Genomic DNA, 19,887 nt, shown 5'->3' with positions numbered 1-19,887 from the left:
AGCATATTCCCCGGACTCGGGCGCTGCCACCAACTGCACTCCCACCCATTGCGGACTGCACTCCCACGCGCACTGACTATACTCACGACACCCGTACCGTGTCTGACGTCTTTGCCCTCAGCTGAGCTGCCCTAGCTACGGTTTCCTGATTCCAACATACATCAAGGTCGACGTCTTCAGCCCGCTGGAATCCCTCCTGCCGCAACCCCGCTGATTGCGACCCGCTCTTGGATACCGTTTCTTTTTGCACTCCCAAGCAGTGAGACGATAATATTACAGCGACATGAACTTTCAGTCCGTGACGTACGCCGATTATCCTTTGCCTGTCGAGCAAGTCAACCGCTGAATAGCCCTGGTTGTCTGCTTTGCCATCTGCGACAGCCATTTCTCGACAAAGCTGGTCGTTGGACGGTCCATTGTCAGTCAACAGTCAACGTTCACGTCGGACATACCGATCCTTCTCAAGTCGATCATCAGCAGCATCGGTTCACCATGGACTCCCCAATGATGATGGCCGAGTCGCAGACTCTACTCAACGCCCAGATCAGCTTTCTCGTGCGCACCGTCGTCCCTCCAGCATACTGATCTCCGTCATTGACCATACAATAGGACACTCACATTGCTTTGATCCACATCCCGATGTCTGCATATTCCCACTTCCTCCAACCAATCGCACAACTCCTCCTTCACAACACGAACCTCGACGCCGAAGGCGACCCTATAGAGCCCAAAAAGCCTTGGGAGTATTGGCATCCTCTCGTAAACATCTCCATCGCACACGACGAGTGCTCAATCGCGTGCCCGCGAGATCAAGCAGACGATCTCTTCATGCCTGTAATAGCAGGCCTGAGACCGGACCTCCAAAAGAGCGTCACGGTAAGCAGGGACGACTACTCCGCGATCGTCATCGGCGGAGAGGGCCTCGACGCTGGGCAAAGAGTGCTCGACCTCAGCAGCCCTCTGGCTCTTGCGAAAATGTGAGTGTGCCCAACGTGTCCAGGGTATCACCTCTGCTGACATCCCGTACAGACCCATATTCTTCATCACGAGCTACTGGTCTGACTTCATCTTGGTCCCCCTCAAAGCTCGCGCAACTGTCATCCACGCCCTTGAAGACCGCGGCTTCCTCTTTGAATCCGACTCCGAAGACCCCAACGGCTTTGGTGCCAGCACCATGACGAACCCAGCATCGCCGCTGCTGCACCCAAACCACCGAAATGGCTCTTCTATGTCCTCTTTCGACTTCCCGCCCCAACCACCAAGCACCCCGCCTCCAGCAACCGTCTCAGAACTGCAACTCCGCACTTTTGCCCTCCTCAAAACCCATTCCATTACACCACACGTCGACCCTGACATCCAGCTAGTGACTTGCGCGGGCATAAAAGACAGCACGCCCTCTTCGGAGCCCACGCAGTCAATCCTCCAGCACGCCCTCCTAACAACTCTCACCTCTCCCTCTGCTCCCCCGACTGTCCTCTCCTTGACTCTCACAGCAACCGACTCCCCATCCCTGACGCTGGAAAGCAGTCTCCTCCCAATCTTCCCCGACACCGTGCTCCTGGGAAAGGAAGGGCCCGTGCAAGTTCCCATCACGCTTGACTTATCCCAGCTCCCTCTGCAAAGTACCGGCATCGTGTGCGGCGTCGCAGCGGGGTTGGTAGGAGGGATGAAAGGAAAAATCGGGATGGGCGGAGCGCCTGGTTTCGAGATGAGCTATTTGAGCACCGCGAGGGCCGGGCATGTTATCGTCTATGAGGAGGAGCTGGAGGATGCTGTTGAGGTTTTGAGGGGATTGGGGAAGGAGTAGGGCGGTTTGATATTTTGAAGTGAAGATGATGTGAGGAGCGAAAGGTGAAGCGGTGTGTTATGTATTTACTGCACGAAGCCATGTACGTACGATAATCTTGGAAAATACGGATTTGATGAGAAGAACGTTACGATCAGGAGAAATGATAATATTGAAACAAGTGAAGTAAAGATGGGGTCGAGGATGTCATATTTCGAAAACATACATAAAGCGATGAGTATGTATCAATCCCGTTTCCTCCCAAATCTGGCAGCGGCTCTATCAGAAGCCCGCCCAGCCACGTCTCACCTCCTCAAAAGTCAACCAACAACAAAAGGTATAAAGCGCTCCGCTAAAAGTACTGTCACAGGGTAGAATCCAAAATGAAGAGTCGGTATCGGTTGGCGCGAGAAAGCCAACCAACCAAGAAAGTAAATAACAACGCAAGCTCATCAACAACAGCAGCGAAAGCGGATTACTCCGCCTTCACGCACTGCGAGTAGTAGTCGCTCCACTTCTTGCAAGTCGCGCCCTGCTCGCACGTGGCGGGGCCATCGTACTGGTTTCCACCGCACTGCTGCCACATCTTGGCGGCCTGACCGCTGCCGCTCGCGCTAGAAGCGGTGGGAGCAGCGGCGTCGGCGGCAAGGGATGTGGTAGCGGGAGCGGCGGAAGAGTTGGCAGGGGCAGACGAGTTGTCAGCGGGGCTGGAGACTACTGCGGTGCTGCTGGCGGTGCTGCTGGCGTTGCTGCCGGTGGCGGCTGCGGAAGTTGCGTTGCCCGCCGGAGCGGTGGATTCGGCTGTGAGAGTGCTCGTGGCGGCGGGAGCGGTGTTGAGGGGGGCCTTGGGGCTAGCAGTGGACGTGGCGTTTGCGCCAGCGGCCGATTCCTCGATGGCAGCTCCGGTACCATTCCCGCCACTGACAGCCATGATCTTCTCGACGGCATGCTCGGCGACGGAAACGATGAGGGCACTGGGGTTGGTGGTGATCATTCCGGGGAAGATGGAAGCATCAACAACGAAGAGGTTGTCCATGCCGTAGACCTTGGTGTCGGTGTCGACGACGGCGGTACCGTTCTTGAGACCAGAGTCGGTACCCATCTTGCAAGAGCCCATCCAGTGGTTAGCGGTGCGGCCACCGGTGGTCTGGGAGTAGTCGGCCAGGTAGTCATCAAGGGTTGTGTTCTTGCTGGGAACGACGACATCGATCTGCTTGTCGGCGGACAGGGCGGCAATGACGGTGCGGAAGGCGTCCTTGGTGGCGGCAAGATCGTTCTCGTTGTTGACGTAAGGAGTGTCGGAAACGACCATGTTGAGGCCGCTAGTGATGGTGGTGCGGCCACGAGAGGTCTTACCGCGACCAAGGTAGTGGGACAAGCTGATAGACTTGTTGCTCTTGATGCCGTGGCTGCTCTCAACGCGAGCGGTCCATTGGCTGGTACGAGTGATGCCATCCGGGCCAACCTGGTCGTGCCAGAAGACTGCGGCAAGGTTGGGAGCAGACTGTGCGAGGATACCAGAGCGCTGGTCGACGTACTTCTGCTCGTCCGAAGGAATGGGGTCATCGTAGGCGGCGTAGAAGTCGTAGAACTCGACGTTGGGGTGGGTGATGACGATCTCGGTGTTTGCGTGGTCGTCAAGGTTCTTGCCAACTGGAAGGTCGAGCCATTGTGCCTCGTCGACCATGGCATCGCCCTCGGCCTCCTTCACGATCTCGAGCTGATCCTGGGGACCGATGCCAGAGCGGAAGAGAATCTTGGGAGATCCGAAGGCGCCAGCAGAAAGGATGACCTTGCCACCAGTGGCCAGGTTGATGTTGCCGCACTGGCCACCAGGGAGGAAAGCCTCGACTTCGACACCGGTAGCAGCACTGCCATCACGGATGACACGGTTGACAGTAGTGTTGACCATGAGTGTGAAGTTGGGGAGGTCCTTGGCATCCACGAGGTAAGTAGCCATTGGACCACCACGCTCGCCGTGAGAGAACATGTGGTTCGGGTGGGAGTAAGACAGGTTCTTCTCAGCGGGTTGAAGGCCGGCGGAGACGTTCTTCCAACCAGCAGCCTCGAGTGCGCCAGCTGTAAGTTTGGATTAGTCTGTGATGTGTCACGAATGCTCAGTACTGATACGTACCAACAATGTTGTAACCCTGGGGCTTGTACAGTTTGCCATCCATCGACGGGCGATCGTTGAACGGGATCTTGTCGAACACGCGGCCGATCGCGGGCTCCATGTCTTCGTATTTCCATCCTGCGGGGAAGTTCTCGTCAAAGTCAAGGGGAGTGGGGTTCCACCAGAGGCCGGCGTTGATGGCAGTGCCACCACCAAGAACGCATCCAGCCATGACGGAGTAGTCAGTGCAAGCAATTCCCTCGGAGTTGACATGAATCTCATTGTCAAGACCGGGGACGTCAAAGCGGGTGAGGTTAGTGTCAACGAGCCAGTCGGGCTTCATGGTGCCGCCCCAACGGCCAGAAGAAGCAGGGCCACGCTCGATCAGGAGGACTTTCTTACCAGACTCGGCGAGCTTAGCGGCGGCGGGGATACCGCCAGCTCCGGAGCCAACGATGATGTAGTCGTAAGTTTGGTTGGCGTTCTTGTTGGTGTCCGGGCAGGCAACCGCGGTGGGAGCGGCGCTGGTGGTGCCGTTTCCGCCGGAGGTGCCGGTGGGGGCAGGGTCCTCAGTGGCTGTGGCAAGGGCCGTCCAGTCAGAGTAGGCAGCGTTACGGGCCGACTCGATGCCCAGCGCGAGCATGTTGGCGGTCGCGTGCTGAGCAATAGCGCTGTCCGGATCGGTAGGATCGGAAGGCGCCTCTGCTCCCTGCGCCCAACCAAAGACCTGCCTGGCGTTGGCCTTTGTGCTAGGGATCTGGCTTCCGTCAGTTCCATCCTGGCTCCAAACAAAACAGTGCTCGCAGCGGTAGGTAAGCTCGAAGTGAGTGTCGTTAACGGAGCTGGAGATCTGGCCGAGGGTGGCATTTCCGGTGTAGGGAGCGGGAGACGAGTAGCCGGTTGCGTAGCGGAAGCTGGTCATGACATCCTCCCCGTTGGGCCATGCCAGGAGGATGACGCTGCCGGTCATTCCAGCCAGGTGTGTGAGACCAAACCAGGTGCCGGGCTTCGGGATGGGAACGACCATGCGTCCGATGTATTCATCGCTGAAGTCGTCGGCATCCGCGGGCGGCAGCGCAATGCCAAACTCGCCGGCTCCGCTGCCCACATCGGTGGAGAGCTTCATGTTGGTGTATTCGATGTCATTGTCGTCGGTGTAGGCGTTGGTGTATTCGATGTCATTGTCGTCGGTGTAGGCGGATTGAGCCAAGGCTCCAGAAAGGAGGGAAAGAGCTGGGAGAAGAGTAATGAACTGCATGATGCCTCGCCGGGAGGATTTCTATGCAGAGAATGATAGACGAAGAACCGAAGGAGCGAATGGACGCTCTGTCAAAGAGCTGATATACCAAAAGGAAAGAATGGAAAGCGTTGTAGTCTCACTGTGCAGAGCAACGAGCCGGCGGGCGTATATAAGTCTCATGTCTCAGCGGTTGCACCGTGCCGTCCGTGAAGCAACGGGCGGGCTTGAGTTTTCGCTGACCCACCGCGATAGGTAGGGTGCGCGGTCGACGCATACCTGCGACGTGCTACGGGGAGGGACGGCATGGATGCGGCAGGCTGCGTGGTGGTGCCGAGCGCAGCAATACTCAGATAGATGAGGTCGGGCTCGGTGGTATTTGGGGAACGCGGCCAGGCGGCGTGCCAAGCTTCCAAGCGAGCGAAGCTGCGACGCCCGGGCGACGGCCGCAACGACCAAGGGAACCCCGCCCTGTCTCAGCCACGCCGCACCCCGGTCGCGCGAGGCGACGTCCAGGCATCTCCTGCGCCTCAGGCTGCCAGGTGCTCCCTCTTCCTGACCGTGCTGACCACCTCCACGCCGTTGACTGCCCGTTGACGCCGCTGCTCCATCCGCATCTGGCACCCTCTCGTGCCTCTGTTCGCATGGGCCGCCGCTTAACTGCGCTATACTCTGCTGCTACCACCTCTCCACCGTCGAGTCTCACCGTCATGGCCACCGCGCGGCCCGCCAGCCACGTGCAGCAGTCTCGCTTGGAGGCATGCTGGAGGGAGCAGAACTGCAGTTCCTGCGTGAGGAGCCATCACGGCTGCGGTTGGTGTAGCCAGGTAGGTTCATCGATACCTTTTTGTGTGCGCTTCTGCCGGTCTTCACATACGACGCACCCTCCATCTGCGCATCTCCGCCACGCCCCCGACGACCTCATATCCCTCATGGACATCCAACACCAGCGTCCAGCCCTGTTCACTCCCAATGCTTATCTCGGCTGACCGCGCTGGACAGAGCGCCACTTGCGTGCCCGCCTCCAGTCTCCTGGACCCGGTGTTCAAGCCCGGTGCTTGCCCGCTTGGACAGGAGCGTTTCGAATTGCGCACTAGGGCCCTTGGCTGCGGATGCTCGACCGCGACCTTACTCAGCGTAATTGTGACGGTTGTCGGAACGATTTTTGCCCTATTTCTCTTCTACGCGATCATACTGTGCATTCGAGCCCTAAACCGGACGTATGGTACTGGCTCCGCGCAAGGCTGGGACGTAGAGATCTCCGATGATGGCAGCAGGAAGGGGAAGCCGTGGGCACGGCCTTCCTGGACTGCGACGTTTCGCAAACTGTTCCATCGCAAAAGCTTGGCGAGTCGCAGTGAACAGGAGGAGATCACCGAGCGTTCGAGATTGCTTCCTTCTTCTTAGTTCTTGTGCAGAACCGCTTGTAACATTCCTGATTGGCTACTTGATCTACAACCAACTCCACGGGGCAACTTCTTTCACCGTCGGCCAAACATCCTCAATCGTCTTGACGACTTCATCGGGCAAGCGTCCCGCATCAACAGCCTCCAAGTTCTCCTTCAGCTGCTCGACGCTGCTGGCGCCAAGAATGGCAGCGTCGCCGTGCTCATTGGACAATGGCGAATGATAGACCACCCATCTAATACCGGCCGCATGGCCCTTGATGTCATGCTTCGCGGCTACTTCGCGAATAGCCCTTGAGGCATCGAAGATTGGATCGTTGTGGTAGTCTTCGTCGAGCTTGTCAGCATCGTTTTTGGAGCAATCATAGCAACAGTGACAACCTACGCGCCACATATAGCTGGCCTCCGAAGCTTTCTTTGGACCAGCGACTCTCGGTGTCGTCCGCGACGTCGCGGTTGACCTTTCCACTCAGCATTCCAGCCGCCGCTGGGCTTTAGTTCCTGAGTCAGCATAGTTTGCAGTGCGAAATCTTTGAACCGACTTACGAGTAGGCATACAGAGACATGCCATGCTTGCGCAACAGAGGGAGTAGGTCTTCATCGCCTCTTCTGCTGAACAAGTTGTATTGCACTTGCAGCACGCTCGGCTTCACATAGCCTATGCCCGTCAGCGTATCACCTTGGACCATTGGACCACCTAGAGTCGACCGACCTTTCCTCTCCGCGACTTCCAGGAGCTCCTTGACCTGAACGGGCGAGAAATTGCTGATGCCAAACCTCTTGAAATTGCCAGCCTTGCAAGCTTCGTCCATGGCGGCGGCCTGCTCTTCCATTGGCGTGTCTTTATCCGGCAGATGGAAGTAGTAGAGATCGAAGTCCGCCCCGTTCAGCCTCTCCCGGCTGGCCTCGATGCCTTCACGGACTTTCTCAGTCGAGTTGGGTGCCTCGCCAAAGCCCATGAGTTTGGCGCTAATTTGCGCCCAGTTGGATAAGCCAGATTGCTCTCCAAGGACGCGCTCGGTGACACCGGGCTTGCCGGGAGGGTAAGCTGCGGCGGTGTCGATTTCGACATGACCGTGCTGCTGGAACTCTCCGAGGAAGGCGGGGACTTCAGGGCCGGTTACTTTGTCGCCGATGCTGACGGTGCCTAGGACGATTTTGAGGGGTTTGGTAGTAGACATGGTGTGCTGGTGGGATTTTGGATGAATGATATGTGAGCTGAGGGCTGTCATGCAGGTACGAATTGGGACGTTGATGTCCCCTGCAACTTGCTGTCGCACATCAATGTATACATACCGGCGCACAGCTCGTCCTCTCCTTCATTCAGACGAAGTTAAACCTCAGCTTCCGTCAGCGACACAGTCAAACAGGCACACACTCGGCACGCGAAAACACGTCTGCTTAATCAGACGATCAATCCATCTGTGCGTATTGTACGGCGCGATCTCAACGAGCATTCGCTCTCGGCGACAGTGGCCACCTCGCCATCCGAGGCTGACCAATCGATTGCTGCACCACGAACCTTGTCCGGCTTGCTGGGAGCGGAGAGAAAGTTAGGATAGTCCAGGTAGACGCAAGAAGCAAGAAGGATGGACATAGTTTCGATAGGCCTGTTCCGAATGACATCAACCCGCTTCAGAGGATTCGGCACACACATGTATTCACGCACGGTGAGCGTCGCAACATTCGCAGGCTGACTTTTGAAGGAGCTGCTTAGCAGTGCTTTAAGGTTAAGGTTAGCAGGGCGACGGACAACTTCCGGTTGCCGTGCGTCGTTGATGGCATGCTCAACCGTCCGTACCCCGTCGCATGATTAGTCGCACGCCGGCCTTTCCGCAGTGTGTTTTGGCGCTCGAGCAGTGTCAGCTTGTTTCTGCCCGCTCTTTCCATACGCAACTCTCGGCTTGCGCGAGGCTTCACCGATATGCCTTCTCCCTTGTGTAGGCATTCCGCTCGAGGCATCGAAGCTGACTAAAGGCGCTGCGAAAAGCCTGGGGATAACCTTCCTACTTCGTCTTTATTAGGACTAGATTAGGATGCAGTTTAGGGTTCCCAATGCTTAGAATCCTTGGCAACTGCAACTTGGTCGCCACCTCGCTGAACTGCTGCACGCTCAGTTCAGCCCTGCAGTGCCTGCATACTTGTACCAGAGGCTGAACTCTCGAGTCCTGCTTTTGGAAATCGGCATCACATATCGGCAGCTTTTGCGCCGATGGTGGGCCGTGGAATCATCGCCAGCGGCACTAACTCGCGCGAAAGTTGCTTTCAGTGCAAGACCCGGTAGTTACCACAGTGCGCTGAGTAGCAGCCTTTGCGAGGACCCGTACTGATCTCAGTATACTCATCCGCGTCAAAAATGACGAGAAGACACCCTTCACAAGATGCGTGCGACGCAAGGAGCAATGCAATCTCCTGCCATCATCGTCCGCACATCACTACAGCCCCCACCAAATCTGCTCATCAGGTCCTTCTCCCCACGCCGACCCCAGCGACCCGTCTTGGCTCCAGGATCTCGCATTGATGCATCATTGCACCCGCGCTGGAGTCGCTTTTGGACCGGTCGACGTAGCCGGCGTCGACAAGCTGTGGCCCAAAGTCTTTCCAGCCATCGCCATGGAGCACCGCTTCGTCATGCATGGCATGCTGGGCTTCTCAATCCTGCAATTCGCATAGCGCAAGCAAATCCGCGCACCCGAGTACTTGATGGCTTACGACAGTCATTAGGGCAAGGCGTTGGCGCGCTTCCGCGACGAAATCCTACACAATTGACCCGGCAACGCCACCGCCACGTTCACGCTGGCAATCCTCACTTCCACGAGCGCCCTCACTCGCTTGGCTATCGTGAAAGACGGTAGCTCCCGCAACCCATCTCAATGTCACGACGTCGAAGACCTCATCCCAGTCTTGATCCTGGCTCGAGGAATGCGGGACGTCAACTTTCAAGGCCACAGTTGGATCCAGCAAGGCCCCCTAGCGGCGCTCCTGTCCCGCCACGGACCCGACGACAGCGTACGTCTATTCAAGAACGTAGCACGCCGATTCGAGCAGCTAAGCAACCGTTTTCTGCCTGGCTCCTGCGATGGCGAGCCCGCACTGCTCGTTGGCTGCTCAGGCGCTCGACCCACCCTAGCCGACGTGTACGCCAGATTGCGTTGCGCGCCTTCAACTCCCAGCTACTCGTGGCTCGTTATCTATTTTGCTTCGCTGTCCAAGTCCCACCGGAGGTCGTCACCGCCCTGCGCTCGCACCACCCTGTGGCGGTGGTCATCAAGGCGCAGTGGATGATTCTATGGTCGGCTTTGAGCGACATGTGGTGCGTCCGGGACTTCGGCGCGCGTGCGCTCGAGGGCCTTTCAAGAGCCATACCGGCGCCCTGGTTGCTGTGGCTTCAGTGGTGCTGGGGAGGAGCTTGAAGCCGGCTTGCCGTGTCTGAAGCCCTTGGGAGAGACTTCCGCTTTGTCCGCGCAGGGCTGAATGCTCCAATATGGCTGCGATCCCGGTCTAGCGAAACGTCAGGCTTACTTGCACGTGGATTCTCATGGTTCACAAGCCAGTCTATGGAAGCGCCCTGTACTGTCGAATACCTGCTGAGTTGTTCGCTGAAACCAATCAAGCTCGGCCCTAATATCCAGGCAGGAGCGTCAAAGGTCATTCCGGAGCCTTCATCGAGCGGCACCGTAAGCCCCCCAGCGCCCATGAGGCACCAACGGAAGCCTCGATGACCTGCCTTCCGCAGAAGCGCGTCACATGCAGACGGAAGAGGCCGCCTGGCGAGCAGTCACGTGAAAGTGGGTCGCGCACCCGGCAAGTGAACCAATATAACCCCGCTACGCGCATTGTCGTCATCCATCTCCATCCCGCTATTGGTCGCTTAGTCTAGTGGTAACAGGCCTCGCCCTTACTGCGCCGCGGTAGACGAAACACCATGAAGCGGTAGATGGCTTGGGGTTTGAGCTCGACAAATTGCCTGAGGGGATGACGAAAGATTGCCAGGGAGTTTGTCCGACAATTAGCTCTTAATGAAAGATGTAAAAGCCTTCTTTCCCCTAGGTCTTACGGCATTAGGGTAAGACCGGACCTAGGTTTTTGCAGCTTTTGTAGTAGATTTATTCTTTTATGCATTCCTCAAATAGAGATACAATTCACTAGGGCGTGTTCGTTCATCTACCTATAGGTTGACTCGCGGTATTTTGTGGATATACTTTCCCCCTCGATATGCTACCTGATTGCGAATCGACCTCAGGACTTACAATATCACTTGTTGATTTCCAAGACGTTACGCCTCCAGAAGTTCGAGTTCTCGATCCAGACTAAAGAAAGATCGCTCTATATAAGGAAATACGGATCTGAAACGAAGTAAATTTGTGGGCTAGTATAGCAGTCTCTGTGTGCCCCTTGACCTTCTGCGTTTACGCGGATAATATGACTATTCGAAGCGTACCCCATGCAGACTCAGACTGCCTTCACCGGACACCTGTGGATGGGCTTCAATAATCAGTGGCCAGCGAGCAACTAATCACATTGAGCATTATACAGTTTTCCTCTTGACTTGAGAGCTATCGTTTTTGAAACCACCGCAGAAGCCGGCCGCGATGCTTAGATGCGACACATTTGGCGTATGGCGGGATTGGACTTTGGCGGCAACTTCACTAACACACTGCAAGTCAGCGGCATGCAGTGCCGACGCCGTGGTTCGAACGCGCGCCGCGCCTTCAAAGCAGCATTTTGCTCATTTGACCTGTGGCAACACGTCTTAGCCTATGCCCGCTCGCTCGATCCATCGATCAATTGCTCAGTTGTCGAACCTCACCAATCAGAGTCAGTAAGGCGGCCAAGCTCATGCCATCCGCGCTTAATCAACGTGTCATGCCTAACCACTGAAATACATGGTTTCAGCTTTCACTATCTCAAAGGTTGAGCACAACCTCCCGCGAAACGGATTGGGACCTCGTCCTTCACTTGAGCATGAGGTTTCGGACTGAGCAAACGCCACTCGCACCACGCGTCGCGCGCAATGATTTTTCACGTCACTCACTGACTCCAGGCTTTTGCGGCAATCGCTGTGGGTCCTCAAGAAATTGGCCGGGTCCGCGGCTGGCAGTGGGGTAGAGAAGCCTAACCACATATCATAGGTTTCTCGACGAATGACTGGTAACTTAGACGCCCTCGTGCGCCTTCTGATGCGGTCTGGCACGCATGCCAACCTGCATTTGCTCGAGGAGCGATCGAGTGAGAAACGGTATGAGTAGTTCGCTGTCAGCTATCAGATTCGCTGTTTCTTGGCTTGAACAGGCGCCAGCATTTTTTCTCGCCGCTCTTTTGGCCTGCGTTTCGGATACATATTCATCCGTTGATTGGCCATCCTGACAGATTTTCCTTGCGACGCACACGTCCAAGCAAAAACATATCGTCAAGGCTAGTCGGAAAGAGGGCATGTGGTTGGCCGCTTACACTTTGAGAAGCTAGGATTAGGATGTTGTCCGAGATTTCTACATAGCTTATTCTATAGAATGCCTGCTTAAATCTACCTATGTGATTTCAATAGCGGTATACCTCTAGATGTGCCGTCAAGCTTTCCCTCCCGCAATTTCCCCCAAGTTCCCCACGTCCGTGGCGCGATGTCATTTGTGGGGAACAGGATCGCCGCCACATCCTCCGTTACCTCGGCCAATGGTGCCTTATGACTTCACGTTCACAATCTGATGGGATTAGTTTGTATTGCCAACATGGGGATTGCTGACCGTACTAGCACACATGAATTCCCTTCCCTTCAACCATAGCCGACTATGCCTCAGAAATCACCCTTCCAGATCGACATCCCGCAAACAGATGTTCTCTCCTACGTCTTTCCCGAGAACGGAAAGCCTTCCAAGGAACCCATCTGGATAGATGCCGACGACACTTCGAACTCCCTCTCGCCGAAGCAGTTGCTATCATGGGTCAAGAGATTGGGTGTCGGTCTCGATCAGCTCGGGATCGAACAGAACGAGGCGGTTATGATGTACAGCAGTAATCACATATTTGTGCCAGTGGCATACCTGGCAATCGCTGGCTCGGGAAGGATATTCACCGGTTGCAACCCGGCTTACGGAGTCGACGAGACGACATTCCAGCTGGAGAACACAGAAGCAAAGATGATCCTCGTCGAACCGCAGTTCCTGGATGTTGTGCTGAAGGCGGCGTCCAAAGCCAAATTCCCTCTTGAGCGCATCTACCTCTTCAGCGACAAGTCACCCCAACCAGAACAGGGAGTAAAGAGCTGGCTGAGCATGCTCGGATCCGAAGCCGCAAGCCAGAACTGGCAATGGCATCGCATGAGCCCAGAAGAATCGAGGACTCGAGTTGCGGTCCTCAACTTCTCCAGCGGCACGACTGGCCTGCCCAAAGGTGTCATGATCTCGCATGAGAACGTAATCGCCAACGTCGAGCAATCGCTCTATATGCGCCGCCTCGAGCAGCCACCCGGCAAAGCTCCCCCCGAACGCTGGCTCGGCTTCCTGCCCCTCTACCACGCCTACGGACAACTGTGGTCTATAACCGCCGCCGCCATCAACCAAACGCCCTGCTATTTCATGCGCTCGTTCAACTATACGCAGTGGCTCTCGCACATCCAAAACCACCGTATAACACATATCCAGACCGCGCCGCCCATCCTCGTCATGCTCGCGAAGAGGCCCGAAACGTCCAACTACGATCTGAGCTCGCTCGTCAACATCCTCTGCGGCGCGGCGCCGCTGTCAAAGGAGCTGCAGAATGAAGTATCGGAGCGCTTTGCGCTCAAAGTTGTCCAAACTTGGGGCATGACAGAGGTGACATGCTCATGTCTGCATGTGCCGGGCGGGATGGATGACCGGTCAGGGTCGGTGGGGTTTATCGATCCCAACTCTGAGATGAAGTTAATCGACGACGAAGGCAAAGAAGCTGCCGTAGGCGAGCGCGGAGAGATTTGCGTGCGAGGACCGAATGTTTGCCTGGGGTATTGGCGGAATGAAAGGGCTACTAGCGAGACGTTCGACGAGGAGGGCTTCTTGAGGTCGGGCGATGTTGCTATTAGAGATGAGAAAGGGTGGTATTGGATCGTGGATCGAAAAAAGGAGTTGATCAAGGTGAAAGGCTTCCAGGTTGCTCCCGCGGAGCTGGAGGCGGTATTGCTGGAGAACGAGCACGTGGCCGATGCGGCGGTCGTGGCACTTCAGGGCGATCATGAGGAGCTGCCAAGGGCATACGTTGCTCTGAAGGAAGCCTCGAAAGGCAAAGCGAGTGAGAAAGACATTCAAGAGTGGACGGCCAAGCAGGTGGCTAAGCACAAGCGACTAGACGGTGGAGTAAAGGTGCGTTCCATACCCGCTGAATGCGTGTGCTCTTGCTGATCAGCGTCTAGTTCATTGACGAAGTCCCAAAATCACCCAGCGGCAAAATCCAGCGCAAGATTATTCGCGAATGGGCGGCTAGAGATGCGAAAGACTTTAGCAAAGCACCCGTCAAGGCAAAGTTGTAGTGCCACGAGACCATGCTGTGGCTGGCGCCGCCTTGCTGCCCTGGAATGTATCCTCCTCCGGATTCCCGCCACTCGTCGCCAGGAATTCCAACGCTTGCCAGCCTCGAGTTGACATGAATTCTTGCAACAGGTACATGATGATCGGATACCGGCTATGCTGTTGATGGTTTCTCGCAAGTTTACGTACACTCCAAACGAAGAACACGACCATGGGCCGCAAGCTAACTCGAAGACCACCAAACGAAAGTCCCCCGCGAGAGCGATCCGGATTACGCCACAGAGCCATAGTGTTCTGCCAGCATATTCTATTTTATAGCTCAATCTATGTCATATCTAGCACGGCATGCCTGATCCACACAGGAGTCATCACCAGAGACCTACTGCCTTCTGCATCACTTCTTTTGTTTGCCGTAAGACGTCCGCGGAGCTGATATGGCCCCAGAGCTAATAGATGTAGGGTTCCGCCACGATGATTTCGATCGGGCTGAGCAACACGGCCGCTTGGCAGCTGGCAAGACGATCTGGTCCAGGGTACTCGTACTCTCCCACATGGACTCAAGCAGCAGCCAAGAGTTTGCTGCGCTTCGTCGTGACTGCTTGGATGCTTGCTTCTGGGCTAGCGATTGCCTTCACGGCCGCGAAGCAGCCTTTCTGTCTCAAGTCTGCGCGCGCTTCTCGCTATTCGCCAGCAATCGATGTAGGCACTCATTGCATGGTGCAGCGGGCATGCGTGGCGGGGTCTGTCCTCGCAGTGTAAGTAGACCACTATGTCAGGCGAACGAGCATGACTTACATAGTATCGTCCACAGTATCACCTCCATTGCCCTCTTCACGCTCACAGTCAAAACGCAAGATCCGTACCTCTCCCACCTTCTCGGCGTCAACAAACCGCCCTCCCTCCTGCCCTTCACACTCCCCTACAAACCGGAATCCGCACCCCTGTTCTCCGAAATGTCTTTCAAATGCCGCTCCGCCTCGTCTCTCTCCAGCCACACGCTCGTGCACCCGAGCGAAGACTCCCTCTACGATCTGTACCCGACCCGCCCAGAAAAAGCCTACGGTCTGGGAATCTACGCTCCGCAAGCGCCCTCCGTCGCTAGCTTCCTGGCGCCCAGGCCGTCACTGAAGAGGATTAGAAGCCAGACGAGGCTACTCGGGCTGCCGATGGCGGCTTCACCACTGCCGCCATTGCCGGTGTATAATCCGGAGAAGTATGCGAAGTCTTCGGCAGCGTTGCGGAGGGCGCTGCAGCCGGCCGGGAGAAATAAACCACTGATTAGGGAGAGAAGTCGGCGGACGGGAAATTCAGCGACGAAGGACTTGGAGAGGCCAGCTATGGGGCGAATGGTCAGTAGTGAGTCTGGATCGAGTGTGTACAGCAGGAGTGTGACTGGCGACACATACGACTGTGCGCAAGTGGAAGCCGGGCAGGCGGAGGGCATTGGACGCATTGGGAGCTCTGGAACGGTCAGGCGCACTCTAATATGTCCGAGTGCAGCGTCCTCGAGATTTCGCACACTTGCTGGTGATGCCACCTTGAACATGGATTTATCGTGTGACAACGCTGCTGCGCCAGGATTACCCACGGCAAGGACCGTGAGCGAATTTGGCGACGTGCGAGGCTGGAGTACGTCTGGAGACAGCGCGGGAAACCAGGAGGCCAATTCAGAGCAACGGAGCCTTGAATGGGCTGGGAGGTGTGACCTGCCGTCTTTGCAAGTCCCCAAGACAAGGAAAAATGGAACCGGAAGGCGTAATGGCAGGTCATGAAAGCTAGATAGAGAGGTGAATGCAAGAATGTCTATCCATATATGATCAACGCTCCGTCAATGTATCCTTCCTTGAGTATAGACTCATCCCAGCGTTAATCATACCAACAAAACTCACGCCCTCCGCCTGTGGCGCCCCGAAGAGCGTCGTAGCAAGACTCGCTCGGTGCAAAAAGCTCCCGCTCCTCTTCTCCTTGATCAAAGCCGGTAATACAGGGGGAATTGGCGAGCTAGTGCTTGTGACTCTAGCGACAACTCCTCTGCTGTCGTCGACTGAAGTCTGTACCATCGAAATGCGCATACAGTGCCTAGGCAATTCTGTCTCGGCGAGGAGACCGGGCCAGAAATGCGCGAGCAAGGGCTTCAGAGCGATGAGCGAGGCGCAGACGATGCCGATGTTGACTTCGACCGCGGACCAAGTGATGGCTTGAATGCCGGACTCTAGTGTAAAGATCAGCCATCGCTCTCAGGTAACCGCTCATTATTGTGATCCATTGGACACATACCGATCAGCCGACCGCTCCGCTCTAAGAAGAACACGAGTGCAAGCCGCACGACGCTGACAGCGCACACGAAGAAGCCGAGCACGAACATGACGACAAGGCATAGTTTTTGCTTTTGCGGAAGCCGCAGCTGCGCGATAGCTGGTAACGGGAGTAGGAGGACGGTGAAATCCATGCTGATGTTGACTGCTGCGGCCGACAGCCAGTACACGCGTGGATCCATGCAATGTCCCTGTAGGCGCGGTTCCCATAGCTTAGCGACCGGGGCGCAAAGGAATGTACCGGCGAATATGCTCCAGCAGGCGGCCGGGACGAGTAAAGTGAGAAGTATGTAGCAGAAGATGCGAGTGAGACGATTGCTGAAGATGCGGAGGTACTGCGCTAGGATGGATGCCTTGGTGATGTTCACGGCGAGGGCCCAGAGGTTGTTGTTGATGATGACTAGCTTGGCTAGATGCTGTGTGTCGACGGGCCGGCCGCCTTCGTAGACGCCCAGACCTTCGTTGAGCTCGGCGCCGATGATTGCAGTCATGCACCAGCTGAGCATCTAATGGTTCTGTTAGCCATTGAGCAGTGAATGACTCTTCCGATTGGGCGGCACGTACGATGGAAAAGAGAATGATGATATCGTCCAAGCCTAAACACCGAGCGATTCGGCATCTCGTATACCATCGTAACGCAACGACAGCAGTGGCAAGAGCTGTACATGCTATGGCAGGACCGAGTGCCTGCCACCCAATCTCTTTGGCGCCGAAACCCTCGCTGATGGGCGTCGGAGCCCAGTCACTCACTTGGCCTGGTACATTTGGAGAAGGAGCATGCTCAGAAGACATTGCGCGAAGCTGTGGCAGTGTCGCTGAGACGCAAGAAGAGCGAAACGCCACAAGTGCATGATGAATCTCGAGCGGACAGTCTTTGTAGATTCCACGACGGCGGCTCGCGATGTCCAGACGTGTGGCTGAGCGAGCGAGCAATCAATGAGCAGCCCTCCAACTGGCATGACAAGTGACATCGAGGATGACCATTGCAAGGTCGGTGAGCACAAGACGCTGTTTGAGGGACGTCTGGTGCGAGTTTGATGTCCATTGCCTGCAATCTGAGCGGCCCAGCGCAAGAATGACTTTGCGGCGGACCGCGGTCGGAGGTTTTCGAGCATGGCGGGGGTTGTGGGAAGTCTTCCGAATGTGTTCTTGTCGTCTTTGTCGTAGGCGCATGATTGCTAAGTGGCGGGAGGCTGTCGCGCGTGTCCTACGTTAATGGTCCCCACATCAAGTCGTGACCCACACCCCTTGGTGTCGCAAGATCAATAGAGAATCCGGCCAGTTCTGCGATGTTGCAGACGAGAAAAGGCAATCCTCCGGGAGCGATCGTTCCGTGACATATTCCCGTTGCGATAAGGACCAAAGCGGGAAAGCCGAGTGGATGTGGGCGCGCCAGCCCAGTGATGTTGGATGATGTATAGGTAATCATCAAGATGTTCCGCGTCCCAGACTAGAATATGATGAAAGTGGCCTCGCAGGCTAGTACCGCATGGCGAACAGAGACTCAACCCTTCGTGGGCGCGTGGCTCCGCAGCAAAGCCATTTTAGCCTCGATATAAGCTTGAATTGCAGGGTCCGACGTTGTTGGAGGGTTGCTGTTGAAGGCCTTCACTGGGACCTGGTCACTCCACCGCAAGATAGATTCGACCTCGCGTTCATTGACGAACCGGTGCATACTGCAGGTGCTGGATCGGGACGACGAAAGTGTGGAGGATGTGGGATTCGGCTCACGAATTGCCTCGGCCATGATGATTGTCCGCAATGTTGGGCTGACTGATCAATGGAGCTGTGCAAGGATGGTCAAAGGATTGCGAGTGAGGCAGTGCAGAGGGTGTATATACTTCATGGTTGGGCATAGACACGTATGAGGAAAGATTTGTCGTGCTTAGGGCATTTCTGACGCTAGGAGGCGGTCTGGTGGACGTCTCACATGAAGGAGTGAGTGATTTGAGTATCGAACCGCTCTGCTGGGACTCGGAGACCATTCCACGCTTCAAGCGATAATAGGGTGTGAGAAGGTATCCACGGCGATAGCAGCCAGGTTTCTCAACTTAGAATTTTTACCCGATGCGTGCATGCTCGAGAAGTGTGTCGTAAGCGTGACAAGTCGAATTCTGTTTTCTGACTGCATGAGCTCGTCGATCCTGCCGCGGTGAGCAAGTACGTAGTGGGCGAAAATCACCCAATCTCAGCCGTTGGAGCCAAAAGCGTTGCGAATGTTTCATGATTCGGTTGCGAGGGTCGGTGACAAATCACCCCGCGTGCACACTTTGTATTGGCCATCCACTCCTTCGGTATACCCGTAGTATGAGGAATTTTTGTACCTGGATGCATTATTCCTTCGGATCCTTCTCACCCGAGTGTGGTATATCTGACATCTGCTCCGCGCCTGGCGCGTGTGCGCTGTATAGGAGTGGAGAAAGAGGCGCTAACATTCCAAATCCACGTGCGGTGAAGCAGGTCGGGCGACTCTCACGGCAAATAATAGATGCCATGCACTCGTCCAGATCAATTCAAGCCATCATGGTGCTTATCTATGTTCGTTTACGGTGCAAGGGATACGAAGAAGCCGTGGGTTTGACCGCGCGCGGTATGCAAAGAGGCGTCGGGGCGGTTCCGTTGTGGCTTGATTTGGAATATACTCCTCTTGGCCGGGCGCCATCTGCTGCTTCATCGACGACCTTATCGCAACCGAAACCAGACGCGTGTGACGCACGTGGCCGATCGAGGCTGAACAATGTAATTGTCATCCTTCGCCGATGGCAAGTCGACGCGAATTTCTGTCGGAAACGCACATGGAGGCGTTATTGAAATATCCTTGACTTTGGAAGAGGGTTCGAATGACCCAGTGGCTGTTTCGACTCGGCAACAGTGTCCGTGATAGTGCCCTACTATTCCAGCCGCGAAGCATTGGCGGAAGCCTTTCAAGAGTGCCCACCATGACTAGCAGACTACAAGGTACCTTACCTTGACTGACGAAAGTGTTTGGTCGCTGCCAGTTCAGTATCGGTTCTGCGGGTATTACACAACGTTCATGAGCTGTGTAATCTTCGATTGGGCATCGCATTGGTGGTTTAGTGGTAAAATTGGCCGTTGCCATTCAGTTTCGGCCAGCCCCGGGTTCGATTCCCGGCCGATGCAACCAAAATCTTCCCGAGCAAAGCTCGGGTATGACTTTTTGACCATTTCTTGCCTGCTTGATAGAAGGCTCTTTTTGTTGATAAAAGAATGCTTCCCTTAATACTCGGATTGGCATTCGTTGCAGAAAGCAACATATAATTCTGACAACCACCAAACTTTTCGAAGACGTCGTTGCGATTATCTATGAACAAATCTTTTATGGCGGGCATCATCAACTGCAGTCATACGTCCGAGACACAGAAGGACTTTTGGAACACCCAGGATGGTGAGAGCGTTCACCGAGGGCAGCAGCTTCCAGAAGATCTAGTATAGCACTAAATAAGTCTCTCAGCCGATATTCGTGCCATGCAGCCTTTGGATTGATGAGCCCAAAAGGTCTACCTAGGTAGCTTA

At 55.6% G+C, this 19,887-nt stretch overlaps 6 protein-coding genes across 6 annotated transcripts; 3 read left to right on the top strand and 3 right to left on the bottom strand.

The window, feature by feature from the left end:
• Positions 1-492: 492 nt before the first annotated feature.
• Positions 493-1,932, top strand: WHR41_07323 (uncharacterized protein; the record flags this gene model as incomplete). The annotated part of the gene is made up of 3 exons (XM_069375928.1): positions 493-555; positions 610-977; positions 1,030-1,932. The coding sequence occupies 3 exons, from the start codon at positions 493-495 to the stop codon at positions 1,805-1,807; spliced, it is 1,209 nt and encodes a 402-aa protein (XP_069227285.1). The 3' UTR covers positions 1,808-1,932.
• Positions 1,933-1,979: 47 nt separating this feature from the next.
• On the bottom strand, positions 1,980-5,469 carry WHR41_07322 (uncharacterized protein). Its single transcript, XM_069375927.1, has 2 exons — positions 3,921-5,469; positions 1,980-3,865 (listed from the first exon to the last, which is right to left on the bottom strand). The coding sequence occupies exons 1-2, from the start codon at positions 5,155-5,157 to the stop codon at positions 2,262-2,264; spliced, it is 2,841 nt and encodes a 946-aa protein (XP_069227284.1). The 5' UTR covers positions 5,158-5,469; the 3' UTR covers positions 1,980-2,261.
• A 235-nt stretch (positions 5,470-5,704) lies between these two features.
• Positions 5,705-8,182, top strand: WHR41_07321 (uncharacterized protein). Its single transcript, XM_069375926.1, has 2 exons — positions 5,705-5,963; positions 6,139-8,182. The coding sequence occupies exons 1-2, from the start codon at positions 5,781-5,783 to the stop codon at positions 6,541-6,543; spliced, it is 588 nt and encodes a 195-aa protein (XP_069227287.1). The 5' UTR covers positions 5,705-5,780; the 3' UTR covers positions 6,544-8,182.
• WHR41_07320 (uncharacterized protein) lies at positions 6,535-8,187 on the bottom strand. The gene is made up of 4 exons (XM_069375925.1): positions 7,255-8,187; positions 7,089-7,200; positions 6,928-7,034; positions 6,535-6,869 (listed from the first exon to the last, which is right to left on the bottom strand). The coding sequence occupies exons 1-4, from the start codon at positions 7,772-7,774 to the stop codon at positions 6,589-6,591; spliced, it is 1,020 nt and encodes a 339-aa protein (XP_069227286.1). The 5' UTR covers positions 7,775-8,187; the 3' UTR covers positions 6,535-6,588.
• A 4,024-nt stretch (positions 8,188-12,211) lies between these two features.
• WHR41_07319 (uncharacterized protein) lies at positions 12,212-15,852 on the top strand. Its single transcript, XM_069375924.1, has 4 exons — positions 12,212-13,873; positions 13,924-14,450; positions 14,498-14,793; positions 14,850-15,852. The coding sequence occupies exons 1-2, from the start codon at positions 12,329-12,331 to the stop codon at positions 14,038-14,040; spliced, it is 1,662 nt and encodes a 553-aa protein (XP_069227228.1). The 5' UTR covers positions 12,212-12,328; the 3' UTR covers positions 14,041-14,450; positions 14,498-14,793; positions 14,850-15,852.
• Positions 15,793-17,171, bottom strand: WHR41_07318 (uncharacterized protein). The gene is made up of 3 exons (XM_069375923.1): positions 16,918-17,171; positions 16,316-16,859; positions 15,793-16,250 (listed from the first exon to the last, which is right to left on the bottom strand). The coding sequence occupies exons 1-3, from the start codon at positions 17,143-17,145 to the stop codon at positions 15,856-15,858; spliced, it is 1,167 nt and encodes a 388-aa protein (XP_069227229.1). The 5' UTR covers positions 17,146-17,171; the 3' UTR covers positions 15,793-15,855.
• Positions 17,172-19,887: the final 2,716 nt, after the last annotated feature.

This window comes from Cladosporium halotolerans, assembly GCF_011745625.1.
Source record: "Cladosporium halotolerans strain TM138-S3 chromosome Unknown Sca28, whole genome shotgun sequence".
Taxonomy (NCBI): domain Eukaryota; kingdom Fungi; phylum Ascomycota; class Dothideomycetes; order Cladosporiales; family Cladosporiaceae; genus Cladosporium; species Cladosporium halotolerans.
This window is presented reverse-complemented; position numbering and strand designations above follow the sequence as displayed.